The following is a 22,928-nucleotide window of genomic DNA, read 5'->3' as shown; positions in this document are numbered from 1 at the left end:
AGAAGCAAATGCTTCTGTGTTAGCTCCACGGTAAGTTTTCTGCTTTAAGCTTAGGATTGCAGTTATCCAAACCCTCCACAGAAAGATTCCTGTCTTTTGTCATGCAGAGAAGAGCTTCAGATGCAGCTCCTGGTACTGCTTGTTTGACCTTTGAAAATGAGGAGAAAGGAAGAAGCAAGACTTAGAACAGTGCCCAGAGAAATGATTCATGCTGCACTCAGTTACTCTGACAGGCCTTTCAAATGCTTAGCTTGTGTAAATGAGAACTGCAACTTCGGTGGAAAGAAGTGTGATTGGCATTTGAACAGCCACACTTTGGAGCCCTTCTTTGGCTAAGATGGGTAGGGAAGCCAGGAGAGCAGTGTAATTCAGTGCAAAAGTAATTAGATTCTGTTCTGTGCAATCAACACGATGTGTCTGTATCTGCTTGTACAACAGAACAAAAGGCTGACTTGACTCTCCCTCAGTTTCTAAATCCAGCTGCAGCCTTTTGCCAGCTTCTTGCAATACTTTTCATTTCTCTGGGTCCCCTGCAGAGGGACAATGTGTACTGCAGCCATGGGAATCCTGCCCACGGAGGGCAAATTGCAGGGCGTTTCTGCGGTGGGAGAGGAGGAACAATGCAGTTTGGTTCTCTCATATCTCTCTGCTTGTGCAAGTTGCTTCTAATGCATAAGAAACACAACCTAGTCCTCCTGCTTTCAGCTGCCAAAGACTGCTTGTATCTGTAAATATGCTTCTCCCACTCATGATTTAAATCACTGATGAAGCATCCTCCAGTTCCTAAAGGGAAAAAAATCATATTCTCAACCTCATTTTCTTAACCTCATAGATTTTGGTAATGAAGGGAAGAGCAAGGCATGGCTGGAATACCAAGGGGGAAAAATAACAAAGCCAAAACATTTTTCTGTACCTCTTGTGATTATTGTTTCTGTACCTCAAGTTGTGGCCTTGCCTGGAGAAAGAGGGTGTTGTAAGCCTCCTCTATATTTCCATGCCTTAAGCTCACATTTGAACTCTTTCTGTTTTGCCGAAGTTGCCTTCTTACACCGAGTCTAAGATGACTCAAATTGAAAGCCACAGCATAGAATCTGCAGCTGGACAGCAAACTCCTACCTGGCAAAGTCTCACATCCTCTCCTAGTCTGGCTGGTGCAGTTTGTGCATTCTTGTTGAAAGCCTTAGGTAGAGGAGATCCTGAAGTCTGACTTCTAAGGCAGGAGATCCTGAGTTCAGCACCAGCTTTAATCTGGTCCATTGCCTGACAAATATCCCACTGATGTGTCTGCCAGTGGAGGTTTCTTCTGACACATTTGCCAGGAGACAGTTGCCACTGGGGTTGGTAGTTGCACAGCAGAGCAGTCAGCCTAGCTGCAAAAGCTGCCCTCCCAGTGCATGCAGTGCCAAGGGAGCAGGAGCTGGTGACTCCCATTCTTCTGCCACTTTCTGTTAAATCAAATGCAGAAAGTTCAGCTTGCAAGCCTCCTCTGACAGATCCTCCCAGCCATTTGCTGTCAGTAGAGTCTCTACCTCTGTCTAGTCCCTCTGAAGTTCTTCCAAGTCCCAAGCTTGGTAAGCTGTGGAGCACAGCTGGAGGTGGATATGTTCAGCCTGGATGCAAGGAGGAAGTTCTTCAGCGTGAGAGTGGTGAGAGTCTGGAATGGGCTGCCCAGGTTGGTGGTTGAGGCCCCGTCCCTGAAGGGCACAGGATCCCAGGCTCACAGGATATCAGGGGCTGGAAGGGACCCACAGAGACCATCAAGTCCAACCCCCCTGCCAGAGCAGGACAATCCTATCTAACACAGATCATAGAGGAACACATCCAGACAGGCCTTGAAAGGCTCCAGAGAAGCAGACTCCTCTCTGGGCAGCCTGTGCCAGTGCTCTGGGACCCTTATGGTAAAGAAGTTCCCCCTTGTGTTGAGGCAGAACCTCTTTTGTTGTAACTTACACCCATTGCTCCTTGTCCTACCCCAGGAAGCAGTGAGCAGAGCCTGTCCTTCTGCTCCTGGCAGCCTTCAGATACTTATAAACATTTATCAAATCCCCTCTAAATCCTCTCTTTTCCAGACTAAAAAGCCCCAGGGCCTCTCCTCATCAGCCATGCCCTCCTGTCCCCTCATCATTTTCATAGCCATCCACTGGACTCTCTCCAGCAGATCCCTGTCCCTCTCAATCTGGGGAACCCAAAACTGAAGACAGTATTCAAGATGAGGTCTCACCAGGACAGAGTAGAGGGGGAGGAGAACCTCTGTGTCTGTCTGTGCCCTCATCAATGTCATTGGTGAAGATGTTGAACAGGACTGGCCCCAGCACTGATCCCTGGGGGACACCACTGGTCACAGATCTCCAGCTGGACCTGGCACCATTGATCACCACCCTCTGAACTCTATCTTGCAACCAGTTCCTAACCCACCTCATGTCTGCTCTTCCATCACTTCCTCAGCTTGCTCACTGAAGTGTCATGGGAGATGGTGTCAAAGGCCTTGCTGAGGTCAAGGTAGACTACATCCACTGCTCTCCCTGAATCTGCCATTCAGTTATGGCATCATAAAATGCTCTCAGGTTAGTCAAGCAGGACTGCCCCTTGGTAAATCCATGCTGACTGCTCCTGATCACCTTCTTCTCTTCCAAGTGCCTTGAGATGCCCTCCAGCAGGAGCCACTCCATCATTTTTCCAGGGATGGAGGTGAGGCTGCCTGGTCTACAGCTCCCTGGAACCTCTTTCTTGCCCTTTTGAAGACTGAAGTGCCCTTGGCTCTGCTCCAGCCCTCAGGCACCTCTCCTGTCTGCCACCATTTGGCAAAGATGATGGAGAGTGGCAGAGCAATAACCTCAGGCAGTTCTCTCAGCACCCTTGGGTGCAGACCATCAAGGCCCAGGGACTTGTGAATGTCTAATTTGTGTAACTGATCCCTAACCCAGTCTGCACTGACCAGTAGGGAGCATTCCCTCCACCAGGCGTCCTCTCCTTCATCCAGGGTCTGGAGTCCATGGAGGAGTTCAGCCTTAGGTGTAAAGACTGAAGCACAGAAGGCATCCAGCAGCTCTGCCTTCTCTGCACCCTCAGCTCTCAGGCTGCCTCCTTGCCCAGCACTGCCCCACACCTTCCCTGGGCTTCCTTTTGCTACTGATGGATTTGAAGAACCCTTCCTTGTTCTGTTTTACTTCCTTTACCAGCTTCAGTTCCAAGAGGGCTTTGGCCTTCCTTGTTGCTTTCCCACAAGCCCTGACTACTTCTCTATAGTTCTCCCAATTGACCAATCCCTTCTGCCATGAATTTTAAGATTCCTTCTTCCCTGAGAGTTCCTTCAGGTCTCCTAGCTCAGCTACCTGATGTTTTACTCAGGGGCACACAGCTGGCTTGGGCTTGGAGGAAGTGGTCTTTAAACATTAGCCAACTCTCTTGGGCTCCTTTCCCCTCCAGAGCCTTATCCCATGGGATTGCTGCAAGCATGTCCCTGAAGAGCACAAAGTCAGCTCTGCAGAAGTCCAGGGTTGCAATTCTACTTGTTGCTCTGATTCTACCCTGTAGAATACTGAACTCCACCATGTCATGGTCACTGTCCCCAAGGCTGTTCCCCACCTTAATGTCCTCAACCAGTCCCTTTTTATTAGTTAATGCAAGGTCCAGCAGTGCAGCTCTCCTTGTTGGCTCCTCCACTACCTGCATCAGGAAGTTATCACTGATACACTGCAAGAGCCTTTTGGGCTGTCTGTGCCTGGCTGTGTGAGCTTCCCAGCAAACATCAGAGTGATTGGAGTCTCCCATGAGCACCAAGGAGTTAGCTCTAGAGGCTGCCTGGTGGTCTATAGTAGATGCCTACAACAATTTCATCTCCTTTCCCACATCCCCTAATTCTTACCCACAAGCTTGCAACCTCTTCTGCCCCCTGCCTTGGACAGAACCCAGCACATTTCAGTTGCTCTCGCACATAGAGAGCAACTCCCCCACCTCGCCTTGCTGGTCTGTCCTTCCTGAGCAGTCCAGAGCCATCCATGGCAACATCCCAGCCTTGGGAGCTGTCCCACCATGTTCCAGTGATGGCAATTATATCATAGTCATTCAGCCTAACAGATCTCCTGCTCATTCCCCATGCTCCCTGCATTGGTGTGTAAGCATTTCAGGGAGGGAGTCAGTCCATTAGCTTCCACTCCTGCTGTCCTGCCATTCCCAGCCACTTCCATGGTCCCCAACCCAGCAGTAAGCTCTGCATGTGCTGATTCCTTATTGCCTGATCCCCGTGGTCCATCTCTGCAATATGTAAAGGGTTCTTGTATGTTCCCAGAGTGCTGCAGGGTAACAGGCTGAAGGCTCTTGTTAACCTCCCTCCCTGTTTTGCCATATCTTGCCTCTTCTCCCTGTTACCTACCTCCCCCAAGCCACCAGTGGAGCTGCCAGTGGAGCTGACACATGGCCCCTCAATTGTCTCAGGCTTGCTTGTAGTAAGCCTGGCTTCCAGCTTCCCCCCCACCTTCCAGCCTAGTTTAAAGCATGATTAATGACCCCAGCCAACCCCTGCAATATAAACCTCCTTCCACTTGGAGAGAGCTGCACCCCATCTGCTGCCAGCAGCCCTGGTGTCATGTGGGGGACCCTTGGTCAAAGAAGCCAAACTCCTGCTAGAGGCACCAGTCTCAAGGCCAAGCATTGAGCATGTGAGTCCTCCTCACTCTCTCTGGGCTGGTCTCTTCAACAGGGAGGATAGAAGAGAATGTTACCTGGGCTCCCACTCCCTTGACCACTTGCCCCAAGGCCCTGATGCCTCTCTTTGTAGCCTTTAATTTTTTTTCTTCCAAGATCCTTGTAGCCTATCTGGAAGGTTAGCAATGGGTGGTAATCTGTGGGCTGTACCAGGGAGGGAAGTCTTCTTATCACATCCTTGACCTGGGCCCCTGGTAGACAGCAGATCTCCCTTTGGAGTGGGTTAGGTCTGCATATTGGGCCTTCTGCTCCCTTCAAAAGGGAGTCTCCTATGTCAATAACTCTTCTCTTTTTTTTGATGCAAGATGTTTGTATGGAGGGCTTAGGCTGCTTTAATGTTGGGAATTCCTCCAAGCCATATGGTTCACCTTCCTAAGGTGTTTAAGGCCAGGCTGGATGAGGCTGTGGGCAGCCTGCTCTAGGGTAGGGTGTCCCTGCCCATGGCAGTGGGGGTTGGAAGTAGATGATCCTTGTGGTCCCTTCCAACCCTGACTGATTCTATGATACACTCTCCAACTTTTCAGGTTGTTAGAAAATAGACTTAAGAGAGGTAAAATACGTCTCATATCTCTTGTTCTGTTTTGCATCTTAGATTATAATCCACAGGACTTGGGCCTTAAATATTAAGTGTTCATCTCTGTTGCAGAGGGGAAATGAAATGGTGTGAGATGGTATTTTATAAAATATATGATTTATTAATGTTAATATTCTGAACTGACCTTTATTGAGGTTGTGTGGCTGATGTTCATACCATACATCTGCAGACTTTAGTCAAGTGAGCAATGCTACCCAGACTGTGCTAGACCAAACCTCCAAAAAAGGAGGTTTTGGCATGCAAAGAAGTTTTACTACCACGGTCAGGTTAGAAGCCTGTCTGCAGGACTAAGCTGTGCATCTCCAATGTGATTCCCCTGTAATCCCTTGGATAAGAATGTGTATTTACTGTGATGTACCAAAATAGCTTAGACCTGAAGGTCGCCAACCTGCCAGACTCTTGGTCTGTCACCATCACCCCATGATTCTCCTTGAATTTCCTTCAGGTTTTATTAAGGCACAACTTACTTTGACTTCAATGGAGCTGTTGAGGTAGCCAGGTAGAAAGCTAAACACACAGAATGGATAGAAGCACAGACTTCATAGGGACCCTCTTTTCACTGTCTCTTCCAGTTTATTTCCAGATGTCTTCATGTGGAGGCACTGTCCAGTTCTCCCCTGCCAAGTGCAATTTCTGATGACTGATCCAAACTTACTGCCATGGGTTTTCGTGCTACCAAAAGGATGGAGCTCTCACTTTGGCATCTTAGTACAGCGCTGCTGCTGTTTCTGCTGACAGCTTTCTCTTGCAGCGTGCACTGAGAGGTCAAAAGTTAAAATGAATTCATAATACAGTCAAGAGAAAATTCAGCAGACATTATTGACTGTCAGGGTTTGGAGACTATATTTTCTTTCCCCTTTTTCTCAGTGCTGAGGCATATTAGAGATTTTTATGGGTTTGAGCATGATCCAACATTGATACCGGAGCTTTGGAGGAGTGCCAGCAGGGAGGGTCACAGAGTATCAAGTTTTATGCTATCTGAAGTAATGTTTATGCATGAGGGATATGACATATTGAAATTCAATTTATTGACATTTTTGAAATGATAGTCCTACTGCCCTGCTGCCAGTGGGACTGAAATGGACTATTGTGTTTCATGGTGTTCCTGCTTGCACATATAGACAATCACAAAAGACACATTTTGCAATGATGTTTCCATCTTCTTTTGCACCTATTTCGCTGTCGAAGTGGTGCCATTATGCTAAATGTCTACATCATGCAGCCAGACGTCTGTAATAAGAGAAACGGTTGGAGTTCTTTGTTGTGGAGGCAGGGAATTAATGTGGCTGAGGCAGGAATTTTACACAGAAATAGAGTTATTTTATTTTCCCAAAAGCCCACCCCAAAACTGTATACAGAAATTAATTTAGTTTTAATGACCAGATTCAGTTCCTTTGAGAAGATCTGCAGGATGCCATCGATAATCTATTTTGGAAGTCAGAAGGTGGAAAAGGCTTTAGCTATTAATTGAATAGTGTTTCCCACTTAGTAATAAAGCTGAGCCAAAATAACTCACGATCAGGCTGGCTTGCTCCCGCGGCTGTGCTCTCGCTCTCTTCTGATGCCGTAGAAGAGTCGCTAAGGGTTGTTAAGGTCTGCACAAAGGACGTTAATGGGTGAGCAGTCCTTTGGAGCGTTGGGCTCTTTCTGTATCCAGGCAAGGTGAGAGGGGGGGAGAAGTCTCAGGCAGGCAGGAACGCTCAGGCAGGAACGAATCCAAGGTGGGAACCCCAAAGGCAGGAAGTCCCCCAATATTTGTACCCTCCCTAGACACAGAGCAGAGTTACCACTGCCTGGGCGCAAAGACCACAGCCAATCCCAGCCCGATTCCAGCGCGGGCACTGCACGGGCACCCCTCGTGCCAGAGGGGCCCCTTGCTCACCCCCTTCACACCTGCAGGGCAAGGCAGGGGGGCGGGAAACAGGCAGCTTTTCCTCTCCCATTCAAGCCACAGAGGGAGAGGAATTTAGGAGTATACAGGACTCCAGGACATTCTTAAAAATAATTAACATTTATCCAGGTTTATATTGCTGGTTTGGAAACATTCCTTAAGGTTTAGGTTCCTTTCAGAAAAGGCAATATTGTGCTGCTCTCACTAATGCTTTCAACTGCAAAACTTGCATTGCAACAGTGCCCAGAAATCGCTCTGCGTGCCTTATGCCTTTTCCAGTGTTATCAGTCAAATACAACTGGGGTGGATACCTTTGCATCTGCAGAAATGTACTCTGTAAAGTACAGATTTTTCCTCTCTAAGAGACAGAACGAAAAACATTTGTTTTATTGCCATGTGTGAGGGTGGTGGTACTACTACTACCACATTAGGGGAAAGGTGGGAGAGGGCTACTCTCCTAGCCAAAAAGTACTTGCTGTGAAACAAAACAAAACCTTGATGTCAAGGCCAAACTATAAGTGAGTATAAACATAATTTCTTCAATGTGCGTTTGGTGCTGAAAGCTGTTTCATAGATTCATAAAGTGGTTTGGGTTGGAAGGGACTTTAAAGATCATATCGTTCCAACCTCCCTGGCATTGGCAGGGACACCTTTCCCTAGACCAGATTGCTCAAGGCCTCATCCAGCCTGGCCTTGGACACCTCCAGGAAGGGGTCATCCATGACATCCATGGGCAACTTGTTCCAATGTCTTATCACCCTTACTCTAAAGAATTTCTTCCTAACATCTAGTGTAAACCTTCCCTCTTCAAGATGAAATTCGTTCCCTCTTCTCCTATCACAACAAGCTCTTGTAAAAAGTCCCCTCCTGGGCTTCTTGTAGGCCTTTTTCAAGTCCTAGAAGGCTGTAAGGTCTGCCTGAAGCCTTCTTTTCTCCGTGCCGACCAGCCTCAAGTTTTTCAGCCTGTTGGCATACAGGAGTTGCTGCAGCTCTTTGATCATCTTCATGGCCCTCCTCTGGATCCACTCCAGCAGTTCGATGTCCTTCTTATGCTGGGGGCACCAGAACTGGACATAGTACTCCAGATGAAGTCTTATGAGGGCAAAGGGGGAGAATCCCTTCCCTCATCCTGCTGACCACACTTCTTTTGATGCAGCCCAGGATACAGCTGCTCGACTGGGCTGCAAGTGCTTCATGTTTAGCTTTTCCTCGGTTGACTCTCCAAGGTCCTCCTTCCCAAGACTGCAGATGAGCCATTCCTTACCCAGCCTACGTTTGTGTTTAAGATGGCACTGATCCAGCTGTAGGTGTTTCACCTCAAAGAAAAAAGTAGAAGTCTTTATTTTAGGAACTGTCATTTATGACTGTTGCAGAGGGCAGAAATAATTCGTGGCCGAGTCGAAAATTTATCAAAAATAGATATTTTTTATTTTTACAAAACCCGCCCCCACAACTATATATACAAAGATTAATTTCGTTTGATAAACAGGTTAAGTTGCATGAGAATTCTACGAGGATACCATTAATAATCTGACTATATATATTTGGAAGTCAGTTTTTGGAAAAGGCTTTAGCTATTAATTAATAGCGGTTTTCTTACTAAATTAAGCTAAGCCAAATAACTCACTCAGGCTGGCTCGTGCGGTCTGTCTTCCTCCTCCAGCGGCTACAGGAGTCGTTAAGGGTCGTTAAGGGTCGTTAGGCAGACAAAGGTGTGCCTAACACCAAGGCAAGTCCTTTGGTCTCTCCGCAGTCCAGGCACAGGAGAGTGAGCGAACTCGTCCAGGCACACGTAAAATCCAAAGCGGGAACCCCCAAAGGCGGGAAGACCCCCAATATTTATACCCTTCGCTAGACAAAGGGCAGAGTTACCACACTTTAGGCGCGAAAGCGCACGGCCAATCCCAGCCTGGCTCCAGCGCGGGAACTCACGGGGCAGTCGCCACCCCCTTCTCGGCTGCAGGGCAGGCGAGGGGGGGGGAAACCAGGCGGCTTTTCCCCTTTCCCCCCGAAGTCCGGGCAGGAGAGGAATTTAGGGGTACAGGACTCCAGGACATCCCACCCCGGTGGTAATGAGCATCTTTGTCTAGAACTTGAGTGAGAAGTGATCCCCCTTCAATTTAGGAACCTATTAATATATATATATGGCTTAGCCTTTTCCAACATTAACAATAGGTAATACATTAATCGCCCCAACAATATTTAACAATACTTAACAAGGTTTAACAATAGCCCAAACAGTATTAATAAAGCTACACAGTCAATTTGAAGATTGCTTTGTTCCTGGTAGAGCAACCAAGTTCATGGCAGAGCCTTAGATGCTCTGAGTCCATGGCTGGAGGTCACAGTCCGTGGGTCCAGATGCCATCATCTACTGGCCACCCCGGTGATATGACTCCGTCTCTCGTGTAGCTGGCTCTCCCCTTCCCAGGTGCTGGTCAGGTGGTCAGGAACTGGTCCTCTGCCTCGACCTTAACCTGTAAGGAGACAAAATCCGCCTCGGCCTATAAAGGCCAGGCTTAGCAATTAATAGTTGGGGACGATCCACCGTGTAATGATCCGGTGGCCTTTTCCATTTGCATCTAGGGCTTCCCAGGCATATAAGCCTCTGGGTTTACCCCATGCCATTGGCACTACCCCTATAGGTTGGCCTTTTGTACTGGGGCAGGTGGTCAGTGACCACGTGGCTCACCTAGGCAGCAGGTCTTTATTCTGGGGGCTTCTGTAGCTCTCCCCGTGACTGCTGACCATTAAAAGCTGCCGAGCCACTATTACACTAATTCAGTGTTTTGCCTCCCGTGTGGGAGACGAGAAAGGGTTAACCTTTCTGTCTGGGGACGAGCTGCAGTTCCCAGCGGGGGGGCTGCCGCTTCTGGGCGAGCCGCTACGGGAGCCACCGCTGGGCGAGCCGCTGGCCCTGGGTTTCTCACGGCTGCCTCTGGATTTTGCAGCCGATTTCTGAAGGCACCGCACTAGATCCTTCAGCTGCCAGTCTGCCAGCTGCCTTAAAACAGTCTTTGGTACCCCTAAAGTCAGGGCTTGTCTATACCAGCTGTTCTTTTCTCTGGGTCTCCAGTCACTCTGTGGGTCTCTGCCCCTTCCCCTCGGGGAGAAGCCTGAAGGACCGGTCCCCCTGGGGGGGCAGTCCTGCACTGGCCGGACCTGCCTGCGCAGAGTCCTGGGATTTTCTGGGGGAGAAGCACGAGACTGTCTCTCCCCAGCCCCTTTTCCTTCAGGAGACCCAAACCCAAACTGCAGCCCGTGGGCATTCAAGTCAGTTAACAGTTCAGCCCAAGTCATTACGTGCTCTTTAGCACCATCGTTCTCTGCATTTTCTCCAAGCACACGTTCAATTTTCTCAACGTTCTTCATTACTTGGATTTGCAGAGTTGCTGGCAAACCTTTCATAATAGGGTGCAGTCTCTCCGGGTCCACAGGGGCATAAAACGGGCAATCGTAATGTCCCTTATCATAGATAGCCTGGACACAGGCAAGTCTGCGGAGAGCAGTGATGAGCTCAGAGGAGCTGGTGACCTTTAGTTCCGTCGGCTCCCCCCGGTAGGCTGGACGGACACTGCTTGCCCAGTATGCTATCCGGGCGGTGAGGCTGTGTGTCCCCTCGGGTTCACGTGTCAGGAACACATCGTCCCCCCAGTCTCCAGCAGCTTCCTGCGAGTCTAGAAGGACCCGGTCCCCACCGGCTCGGGACACTCTATACACATAGTCAGCGACTGAGTCCCCAGGATCTCTCGCATATTTGACTTGTAAGTCACTGAGCTGTGCGTCTGTGAACTGTTTTTTGATCACGGAGGTCCCTGCAGCGCCTTTCCTGCCCTTCACGGACTCAATCCTGATCACAGGCAACACGTGCTTGTGCACCGCGGCGCCCTCCTCACCGGAGCTCTCTTCTCCGCTAGCTACGGGAGAGTCCGGTCGGGACCTGCGCTTTCTGCGTGGCTTTGAGGCTTTCTGCCGCGCAGAGGCATGTGCAGAGGAATTCTCTGAGTCTCTGGCAGAGTCTTTTGTGCCTGGTTTCGGGGAACTCCTCTCCCCCGAAGAGCCCCTCGGGGCATTCTCTGCCTTTCTCCCCGATTCCCGCGAATCACTCCATTCAAATTCAGACACGGAGACCGAAGAGGTGGTGTCTGCAGGCGTTACAAGCCTTTCTTTCATCCGGGCAGTCAGTGCCGCGGTCAGGCTCTTTGTCTGCGCCAGCATGCTTTCCCAGATACTTTGGCATTTAGCTTTTTCGGCTAATAAATCCTTTTCCAAGGCCTGAATTCTTTTTTCATAATTTTCAAATTCGGCCAGAGTCTGGGTCACGACTGACCCCAGAACAACAGAGAAATGCTCCGTTGGAGACTCAGAAATCACAGGGTCTGAGCGCTCAGCTAATTTCTCCAGGATTTTCTCCGGATTTTTACAATTTTTCTGAGCCCAAATTAAATCAAGCCCTGTGATTAGGCATCCCTTTTCTTGTAGAAATTCTATGATTGAACTACCCTGCTCGCTGCGCCATAATGTTGCGGAGGGCAGAAATAATTCGTGGCCGAGTCGAAAATTTATCAAAAATAGATATTTTTTATTTTTACAAAACCCGCCCCCACAACTATATATACAAAGATTAATTTCGTTTGATAAACAGGTTAAGTTGCATGAGAATTCTACGAGGATACCATTAATAATCTGACTATATATATTTGGAAGTCAGTTTTTGGAAAAGGCTTTAGCTATTAATTAATAGCGGTTTTCTTACTAAATTAAGCTAAGCCAAATAACTCACTCAGGCTGGCTCGTGCGGTCTGTCTTCCTCCTCCAGCGGCTACAGGAGTCGTTAAGGGTCGTTAGGCAGACAAAGGTGTGCCTAACACCAAGGCAAGTCCTTTGGTCTCTCCGCAGTCCAGGCACAGGAGAGTGAGCGAACTCGTCCAGGCACACGTAAAATCCAAAGCGGGAACCCCCAAAGGCGGGAAGACCCCCAATATTTATACCCTTCGCTAGACAAAGGGCAGAGTTACCACACTTTAGGCGCGAAAGCGCACGGCCAATCCCAGCCTGGCTCCAGCGCGGGAACTCACGGGGCAGTCGCCACCCCCTTCTCGGCTGCAGGGCAGGCGAGGGGGGGGGAAACCAGGCGGCTTTTCCCCTTTCCCCCCGAAGTCCGGGCAGGAGAGGAATTTAGGGGTACAGGACTCCAGGACAATGACAAACAAAGGAGCACAAAAAAACCAACGCCCTGGCTTTTTCACGTGGGCATATACTCACCTCATGCACCTTAACAGTTTCCTCAACAGCTAGAAGTTTGGTATGCACTGCTGGTGGGGATACTGAGCTGCCTTTGCTATGGTAACTGTAGTGTGGATGGATTTCTTGCTAACAGAGGAGATGAATTGATAACCATGAGCAACCCATGCTGCGGAGTGTCCTTGCGCCCATCCCGGAGGCAGGAACTAAGACGGTGAAAACAACTCCCCACATGCAGCTGCAGGAGGCAGGATCTGCTGGCCACAGGAGGCTGACCCTACAAGTAGTTTATATGAGTTTAACCTACGTGTACCTCACACATAGCCTTAAGCCTATCTGTGCCTTCCACATGTACCGATCTTAACTAAGCCAGCTGTGCACACCTCTCCCGAGTTGGCACATAAGTCACTGTATCACAGCAATAAAGGAGATTATTGGAGAACAATTATTCAACTCTGGGGTGCAATGCTGGCACTGTATAGCATGAAATGTTTAGATCTGGTCAGAGGACTGGGGATAAGCTTTCTTTTGGACTAGTTCTTGCTTAGCCGTATAGCCAGTGGTAGCAAACTGCTCTTTTTGTTCACTGCGGACAGAACAAGAATGAATGTATTTAAACAGCCAAAAAAACCCACAAACAAGAGTATTTAGGCTAGAGAGCAGAGAAGCTTTTCTCTGCAGGGGTATTTAGGCAGTAGATGGACATGATATGCCCATCTGTTAAGAACTTTTAAGAGAGGTCAGACAAAGAGTTCCCAAGAATGCAGCACATGCAGCAAGGAACCAATGGGCGTTTGCAGCCTAGAGGACAGCCCTGGCAGCTTTTGTCTTTCTCTATAAGGGAATCCCGGGTGTATGTGACATACGTTTTTAACATCATTACCTAACATGTTTGAAAAGTATTCCTGAAAATATCAACAATTCCTTACAGGATTCAGCTTTTCAGTTAACAGGTTTTAGAGTTTACAAAAAAATAAAAAAAGTATGCAATATTGCAGTGAAATAGACTGAAGAGTTCTTACAGTACTTGCTTTGTGCTTCAGAAACTTGGCAGTTTAAGAAGCCTACCCTATGTGTCTGTGATGGTTGGGGTGTTCCCTGCCCCCCTACACTTGTGAAAATCACCCAGATAAGACTCAGCCAAATCTGGACATTGAATGATGCTTTATATTTACAGCTTAGCACAAGATCCAAGCAGATATTTGCAATCTATGCAGCTTTAGACACAGGTAGACAAGGTAAAAGTAATACAGAAACACGACAGCCCTCCCAGAAACCAGAGTCCCCGGGAAGGGCTCCCAACCACCCTTCCACCTTCTCCCCACCCCTCTACCTTACCCCAGACTTTGCCTTAAGTGCAAGATGAGTTTGGAGGGTCAGTCGGGGGGGGTTAGGAAGAAGATGGATTAGTCACACAGACGGCAGGTTAGAGGGAGAAGTTCATGCAGCCCCAGAGACAGAGAGCAACTCTGTTATCTCTGTTTGTGTTCTTGTTTTTATCCATCTCAGCAAGCCTATGAGTGCAGCAGCCATCACCACTGTTTTCTTTTCACAGCCTAGCATCTAATTCCTCTCACTGAAATATCCCAGCTCGGCTCAAACCAGCACAGTGTCATTTTTAAGCTCATCACAGTAACTAAAATCAATTTATGAGGCATTTAGTTCTTTGAGGCCTCCATACATATATCTTGACATGCTATTCCTTGGTTGGGATTATGTCACTAGCTGAATGCTTGCTGCTCATTTTTTGCCAGGGTAATCAATAAAAGTGACACTGACAGATCTGACCTTCCTTCTCTACAGGCCAGCTTTGGGTGGTCTCCTCACGTCATCTTTTCGGCAGCACCAGGAGTCTTTGGCAGCAGAAAGAGAAAGACGGCGTCAGGAGAGAGAAGAGAGGTTGCAAAGGATAGAACGTGAAGAAAGAAACAAATTCAAGTAGGAACCAAATCTGTTCTCAGTCTGTTGCTTTTGTGTGTGGTTGATTTGCAATTCATTGAGACATTCAACTGCAAAATAATTAATGAGTAGTCTTGCCTGTCTCTTAAGTTACCTCTCTTGATCTGAAGAACTGATCTACTAAACACCTGGAGATGGATTTTGCCATTTCATGAAGCACCATTTTTGAGAAGACAGCTATGGATTGCCACTTGTACTGTTTGGGTAGCTGTGGGGTTTTACCTGCTAATATGCTCCTCATAGCATCTGTCTCAGTTAAGCTTGGGGTTTGAAGATGAAGCACTGGGAGAAAAGTATCAAGAAGGGAAGAGAGGGCACTAAGACATCTTTTTGTATTTCTGTTCTTCAAAATCAATGTTTTGCTGTCTCAGGAGCTGTGATAGTGGGTTTTAGAATTCCTTTTTCCTGCTTTTCTGAATACCTCTCTTCCTTCTGGAAACAGCAACTGATAGAAAGTAATCATCCAAATTACTGCTCAAACTGTGGCCAGACAAAGCCCCAGCTGAGTATGGGGTCTTCTGTTTTCACATCTGAGAATATGTGTGCTGTGGGGGCTCAGAGTATGCTGCCTGAGGCTAGGAAGAGGCAAGCTCTGTCGCCCTGTTAAATCCATGCCTGGAAATTCCAGCACAGGCATTAGCAAAGATGCATTGGGCTCAGGATGGATAAAAGCTCATATCTGAAGTGGTTTCACAGAATAGAATCACAGAATCAGAATCATAGAGTTAGTCAGGGTTGGAAGGGACCACAAGGATCATCTAATTCCAACCCCCCCTGCCATGCTCAGGGACACCCTACCCTAGAGCAGGCTGCTCACAGCCTCAGCCAGCCTGGCCTCAAACACCTCCAGCCATGGGGCCTCAACCACCTCCCTGGGCAACCCAGTCCAGCCTCTCACCATTCTCATGCTCAACAACTTCCTCCTCACAGCCAGTCTGAGCAGGTTTATTGCTCTCAGGTTTGCCTGCTGTCTAAAGAGTGTACATTAACAAACCCTTTTGTTACCTCATACACAGCAGTGAAAAAGAAACATCTTTTTAGCAGTTGGAAGGTACAGTGAACTGATCTAAAGAACAGCAGCATAAATGCCTTAGATCTGGTGTGGAAAAGGTGGTACTGGGTTTCATGGGAGCTTCTCTGTTAGTATGCAAGATTGTTTGCTCTGTGATCAAGTATTTAATAGGAAGTGGAAATGATTTGTGTCATAGTGAATTTGGATAAAAGGAGTAACTTACTAGTGGTTGGCTGGTTCTTTGGTTGAGATACTCTTCCTGGCTCCAAAAGACAGCTGGTTGAGTAGAAAAGAAGAAGCAGAGGGAAGGTGGAAGAGCATTATAAAAGGATCTTTGGCATCCAGCAGCTGGCCAAGTTCTCCTGGAACAGAAACAATCAGGTTTCAATCTTCAAACCACTTCCAAAAACTCTTCCTCTAAGTGGTATCAGCAGGTTGCAGCAGGCTGCTGTAGACAGCTAATGTGATCTTTCAGCAAGGAAATGTCCAGACCAAAGAAGCCACCAGGACATTTGGCAACTTGACATGTTTGAGCAACAGCTCTGCACATTTCATTAGAGGCTGGCTACAATAGTTCTTCTGGCACTAACAGAGCTGCCTGACTGTCAGAAGAGCATTTGCTTAAAAATACAAACCTCCATCCCATCACTCCAGCACCAGAAACAGGTTAACTAAACGTCATGATTGGGTTGCAAATGTAATTAATTAACTAATTGTCATCTTATTTAAGATGACAATTTTTCAATGCCCAATAGTTTTCTTCTTCTACATTTGAGTTCTCTGGTCATCCAGAAATTAAACTTCTGTCTGAGCAGAGGGTCTCCAAGGTCACTGAACTTCTCAGATAGACAGCATCCCACAGTCAGTTAAAGCTGGCTGGTAGGAGGAGGGCACTTTTGTAAGAGTTCTTGAGGTCATATTGTCACATCATCAGTCTGGCTACAAACCCAGCCTCTGGAGATGTAACCTTATTAAAAATAGCACTTGGGATTCACAGCCTTTAAACTTGTGAGCAGTACTGGCTTTGCCATCATGACTCATTTGTTATCTCATTCTTTCCAGCTCTGCCTCGAGAACATTGCACTAGGTTCTGGCACCATTGTTGACAAATGGAGGATAACTGAAAGGAAAGCATGAGCAGTTGTGAAAGAGCTTCATGTTAATAGAGGTGTTAAAAAGCCTCTCAGACTATTGCTGGTAAAAGGAATGCTTTACATAATAAACATTCTTCTCATTACAAGGCCAGCAGGACAAGGGAGGATATTCTTCCCTTGTACTCAGCACTGTTCAGGCCACATCTTGAGTGCTGTGTCCAGTTCTGGGCTCCTCAATTCAAGAGGTACTGGAGTGTGTCCAGAGAAGGATGAAGAAACTGGTGAGGGGCCTGGAGCACAGCCCTGTGAGGAGGAGCTGAGGGAGCTGGGGGTGTGCAGCCTGCAGAAGAGGAGGCTCAGGGCAGAGCTCATTGCTGTCTGCAGCTGCCTGCAGGGAGGCTGTAGCCAGGTGGGGTTGGGCTTTTCTGCCAGGCACCCAGCAACAGAACAAGGGGACACAGCCTCAAGTTGTGGCAGGGGATGTCTAGGCTGGATGTTAGGAGGAAGTTGTTGGCAGAGAGAGTGATTGGCATTGGAATGGGCTGCCCAGGGAGGTGGTGGAGTCGTCATCCCTGGAGGTGTTGAAGCCAAGGCTGGCTGAGGCACTTAGTGCCATGGTCTGGCTGATTTGCTATGGCTGGGTGCTAGGTTGGGCTGGATGAGCTTGAAGGTCTCTTCCAACCTGGCTGATTCTATGATTCTATGATTTGGAGGTAATTTTCAACCTACCAGTACCTCATTGTTCTTCACCCTGAGCTTCAGGTACAAACTATCCTGTATCTCAGCTATCCTCCCACAACTCCTTACATAACACAGGAACACAGGGCTGTGCTCCAGGCCTTTCAGCAGCTTTGTTGCCCTTCTCTGGACACAGGTTGAGGTTCCAGCACCTCAACGCCTCTCTTGAATGGAGGAGCCCAGAAATGGACACAGCACTCAAGGTTTGGCCTGACCAGTGTTGAGTACAGGGGAAGAAGAACCTCCCTTTTCCTACTGACCACACTGCTCCTGATCCAGGCCAGGATGCCATTGGCTCTCTTGGCCACCAGGGCACACTGCTGGCTCATGTTCAGCTACTATCTGCTGCTGCTGCAGACTAGCTCAGAAGGCTTGGAAACAAATGCAACTATGTATTTACAGCAAGGTAAAATCTAAAAACATATAATACAATATCTACATACAAGAATATTTTTGCAAAGAACTACAATTATTTACAATTTGGAAATAACACAAAATCCTCCTGGACAAAGCTCAGAAGAGGACAACTGCCACCTTCTTCTTCCTCCCCAGAAAGGCCCCAACTGTTACCTACTCAGCAAAGGTTAATGTAGACATCAGTCAGCACAGAGGAGAGAAGAGCAGGAGCAAAGCAGGAGACAGAAAGGCGAGGGGAAGAAAATTGTTTATAGTGGAGATTTATGCTAGTCCAGCAAACAAATGATCTATGTTTTTCTTGCTCTTGTTCTTCTGCATCTGATGCAGTTCTGTATTTAAATATTCCAATGAAACCAGAGTGTCAGCTCTAAAAACACTACAGGGGGCAATGGTCGTTACCTGCCCAATGGTCCTACCAGTGCCATCTAAAAGTGACGAGTTGTTGTACTCAGTAATTCCAGGTTACTGCACCATTTTCAGCCATGGCCAACTGGAACATACTAAGGAAAAGTATCTGAGCGAGCCGCTAAGGTATGCATCCTGCTTTGGCCTAGCTCGCTGGATGCCACTGGCGCTGTGTCGGCGCATTCTAGGTGAAACAAATGAGGAGTGGTTTCTTAGCTGCTGCCGTGGGTTCTAATTACAGATGCAACGTTCAGAGGTGCTTAAGGTTCTTCACTTTTGAGGATTTTTTTATAACTGGTTGAAATGACTTTCCAAACTACATATTTGGCGTACACTACCTCTGACACGTGCGTGGACAAGCGTGCACGCACTTTCCACCCTTTCTTACCAAAAGATGAACTGTGGCTTTTTGCCAATGCCAGCCTCCATTGGTTCTGATCAGTTTGTTGCTCCTGCTCTTGGTTTCTCCTGCTGTACTCATGCTTCTGATGCTTGCCTTCTGGTTTCCTCTGCAATTTACTGCAATTCTCTTTTTAGCCGTGACTACTTAGACAAAAGAGAAGAACTCAGACATGCAAGAGAAGAGAGGTTTGTATATACTGTGCCTGTCCTTCCCTTTGGCTGTTTGCACTTCTTCACTCTGCTTTCACTCTGCATGCAGGAAACGCTTTCAGCCCAAACGATTTGTATAAGAAGTGTTGCTTTGTTAAAGAGGAGAATGAAATCCAGCTGTGAGCCCAGCAATAAATGAAGAGCAGTTGAATGCATAACAATGATTGATGATCTATCTTCTTATCTGCTTGTGTGGGAAATAAGCTTATTGTATTTGCTTCAGACATTTGCCCATAGTTATAAACTGCATAAGCCTGGGTCCCAGGCTTTCTTCAGGGTTCTGGCGGCTTGATCCAGGTCTCCTTAAGAAGGCCACAGAGTTCTCCAGGAGGACCAGAGAGGTCTAGGAAGTGGACACCAGAAATCATTATTTTTGTCATTCAATTCCATAATCCTGCTATCACTTTGTAAGCAGGCAGCAAAGGCAAAGCTTTCTCTTTTCTCTCCCTTCCTTTGGCTCTCTGGAGGGAGCCTTATCTGGGTGACTATTCTTGCTGCACAATAAGGCCTGCCTGGGCTGAATGGGAGCCAATGTGATGGGGTGTGAAAACAGACACTGGGGTTTTGTGGTTTAGCTTGGTTAGGGGAAGGTTTTGGGGGAATTTCCTGGTCTCCTGTATCTGTATGAGGGGTTAAGGAGTCATCTATTCAGTATTGTTCTTCTTGTACATCTTTAACTACACTTCTCTGTATTCCTCTCCAGTTCAGTAAGAGTGTCATTATTTTACTGCCCTTTAAAAGTGAAATAATCTGAAGTCTGTCCCCTCTTCAAACATCAACAAGGATCAGAAAGGCAATTGAGAATAAAGGAAATTGGGATCACAAGCGTTGCAAAACTACAGTCACAGGCAGAAGGAAACAGTTCTGATCCACTCCCAGCATATTTTATCTTTCAGGGTCAAGTTTCCTTTACCAGTCTCTCTAAATATTGGCAAGGAAATTGCAGTGTTTATTGTTAGGGCATTGTTTTATTTAAAGGAACCGAGGGCTTGGGTGTTTTGGTTTGGGGTGTGTGGTTTTTTTTCCATTTTAAAATTCAATTAGATTGTTTGCAAGCTCTGTACTAGGGTGGGAGCTATGTGCTTAAGAGTCATAGAGTCAACCAGGTTGGAAGAGAGCTCCAAGCTCAGCCAGCACAACCTAGCACCCAGCCCTACCCAATCAACCAGACCATGGCACTAAGTGACTCAGCCAGGCTTTGCTTCAACATCTTCAGAGATGGCGACTCCACCACCTCCCTGGGCAGCCCATTCCAATGCCAATCACTCTCTCTGCCAACAACTTCCTTCTAACATCCAGCCTAGGCCTCCCCCGGCACAACTTGAGGCTGTGTCCCCTTGTTCTGTTTCTGCTTGCCTGGCAGCAGAGCCCAACCCCACCTGGCTACAGCCTCCCTTCAGGTAGTTGCAGACAGCAAAGAGGTCTGCCCTGAGCCTCCTCTTCTGCAGGCTGCACACCCCCAGCTCCCTCAGCCTCTCCTCACAGGGCCTCTCCCCAGCTTCATTGCCTTTCTCTGGACACCTTCCAGTATCTCAATATCTCTCTTGAATTGAGTGGCCCAGAACTGGACACAGCACTTGACTAGTGCTGAGTACAAGGGAAAAATAACCTCCCTTGTCCTACTGTCCACACTCTTCCTCATACAGAAAGCATATTTTTCAAGGATTTACTCAACTAAAGACTTTAGACTTCTGGTAGCTTCATCTCTGCCTCCACTAGTCATTGCACCCTGAAAGGAGCACTTGTTTTTACCTGGAAGTTGTCACCGTTACTGAACAAATACTGAACAGTGCTGAACCGGATGAAGACTTATGTAGGCTGGATCCATTCCACTTTTACTAGCCTGCAGAGGTTACTCTCTAGAGATACTTTTGGGTTGTCAAGAACTGAAATTATGTTATCAAAGCATGAAAGCAACCACCTCTGAAATTGTGTAGCTGCATTTTTGGTTTGGCTGGGCTTCACTGTTTGGTTTTTTTTTCAGTGGAATCATCACATAGGAGACAATTAACTCTGCAGGCTGATTTCTGAACTGTTGTGCCTGAGGCAGCTAATACTAAAACAAATTATTTTGACATCTCAAAGTAAGAAAACGTGGATGGACTTTCCTTTGTCCTTCCAGCCAACACAATTAGAAACACTTTAAAGCAGTTCCTGAAATGAAACCCATCTGAGCACACAAGCATCACACACTGATTGTAGCAAAGTAAAGCCTTTCACAGAAAGTGTGCTCATCACAAAGTTTTCAAACAAATGAGAAGAGAGCTCTCTAGCATTTTGGAGTTGTAAAGAAACAGGCCAAATAAACTGGGGTATTGTCAGGGAGGCAGGGAATTAACTTGGCTGAGTCAGGAGATATACAAAATAGAATTGTTTTATTTTCCTGGAACCTTGCCCCCTAACTAGATACAAAATCAGGTTAGTGTATGAGCAGGCTCAGTTGGATCAGGAATATCTGACAAAGGATACTGTAGATAAGTTTGGCTGGTTAGGAGGTCAGGCAATGGCAAAGGCTAAGCTATAAACACAGCTTTACCCCACTATTGACCAGGCTGAGCAGAAGATTAAGGGAGAAGCTACTCAGGGAGGTGAGACAGGCACTCGGCAGTGATCCCTTGCTGGCCTCCTCTGCAGGAGCAGCCTTCTGAGGCTGCAGGCAATATCCAGTCATAGAGATCCACGCTGCAGAAGCCCTTAGGTGAGTGGCAGAGCTACCAAACTCAGAAATGTCTCCAGCACTTCTTCCCAAGTGGGATGGTCAAGGGATGAAGCTGCCCTCACAGCAGCAGGGGAGAGCCAAAACTGCTAGGGTCCCCAGTCCAGGAGACAGCCAGGAAGTTGGCCACTGATGGGATCTGAGAGAGGGCAGTCCAGATGCTGCCCCCTCTCTCTCAAAGGACCCCAGACTTCACAAGCCTGCAGGTTTGCACAAAGGGTGCACAAGTGGGGAGAACCATCTAAAAGCAGGGACAGGAGAAAACCAAGAGCTGCACAAAAAGTGGGAGCCGTCCAAAAGCAGGGACGGTCCAGTCATGGTGGGAACTTGTCCTTCGCAGTGGCAGGGGGCTCTCAAGGCAGGAACTATCAAGGTGGAAACCCTCAGGGTGGGAATCCTGCTCTATTTATCCTCTTTCTAGGCAAAGTGTCCATTTACCATTTATACTTGGCACGAAAACAGCCCAACACCAGCCCGATTTCAGCGCAGGCTACTACATAGGTCAGCTCACATGCAGTAAGGACCTTTTGCTGCCCCTCTTCAAGCCTGGGTGGGGGAAAAGAGGTTTTTGTACCCTTCTTCTCCCACAGAGTGAGAGGGAAAAGAGAGGAATTTGGAGCATCCCAGGACAGGTATATTTGGAGAAGTGTTCACCAACAGAGCATCAGTGCTTTGCACTCTAAGACAATTTCACTGGATATTAGGAATGTGTCTTTTTAGGGGTCTTTTTGGACTGAAACACTGAACTATCAGTTCTTCCTCATTGTGAGGAAACACAGTACAGTGCTTTGATAGTACATAAATATCAGAGGAAACATCTGCAAGTGAAGTTTGCATCAGTAGTCCATTATATTTGCCTTCTGGTTTAAAAAAATCACCTTTGCACAAAAGGAGTTCCATTTCCTACAGCAAGTTGCCTGTTGACTTGTCTTAAACAAGAGAATGCAGGGTCATAAAATCATAGAATATCAGGGGCTGGAAGGGACCATGAAGGATCATCTGATCCAGCCCCCCCTGCCAGAGCAGGATCACCTGGAATACTGATCCCATAGGTAAAGCACTGGTTTGTCTAAATTCCAGCAGCTCTTTGAGCACTCTGTGTACCACCCTGTCACTCTCTAGTCTAGCCCCAAGATGCAGGCAGGGGCTTAGCCAGTGGCTCCGGGGTGGCCTCAGTAAGAGGCAGAAAGATTCCTGCAGTTTGAAGGGATGTGAGAGTAGCTCAGGACCATCCATTTCATGTATTTTTGCTGCTCCATGACTTGAGACCTGGTTTCTGTTGCTCAATTGGGTATTTTCCAGTGGCAATTTAAAAATAAACCAAAGAAAGGTGAGCTCCTGATCCCTCTCTGTTGTAGTTTACAGCTCAAATACTCTCTGCCTTGTGACTTTGTTGGGGTACAAATATTTCAGATTGCCCTCTGGGCATTGCTTAGAGACCTAGATAATTTGCAATGATATTTTCATGTACATGAAGATGGTAAGTGGAATGCAGTGTTTGTAATGTGTGCCAAATGCCTACAGACTTCTGGCTCTTTGTA

At 47.4% G+C, this 22,928-nt stretch overlaps 1 protein-coding gene across 12 annotated transcripts in view; it reads left to right on the top strand.

Moving 5' to 3' along the window:
• Positions 1-22,928, top strand: part of FHOD3 (formin homology 2 domain containing 3) — a 415,781-nt gene that overhangs the window by 296,075 nt on the left and 96,778 nt on the right. For 10 of the 12 annotated variants that reach the window (XM_064160770.1, XM_064160768.1, XM_064160769.1 and 7 more), the window contains 2 exons: positions 14,238-14,372; positions 18,597-18,647. In XM_064160770.1, the coding sequence (XP_064016840.1) occupies positions 14,238-14,372; positions 18,597-18,647 (186 nt within the window). The remainder of the gene's footprint in view (positions 1-14,237; positions 14,373-18,596; positions 18,648-22,928) is intronic. The other 2 variants (XM_064160772.1, XM_064160763.1) reach the window with 1 other exon arrangement.

The sequence above is a fragment of the Pogoniulus pusillus genome, chromosome 21 (assembly GCF_015220805.1).
Source record: "Pogoniulus pusillus isolate bPogPus1 chromosome 21, bPogPus1.pri, whole genome shotgun sequence".
Lineage (NCBI taxonomy): Eukaryota > Metazoa > Chordata > Aves > Piciformes > Lybiidae > Pogoniulus > Pogoniulus pusillus.
Note: the sequence above shows the minus strand (reverse complement) of the source record. Positions and strands in the feature narration are given on the sequence as shown.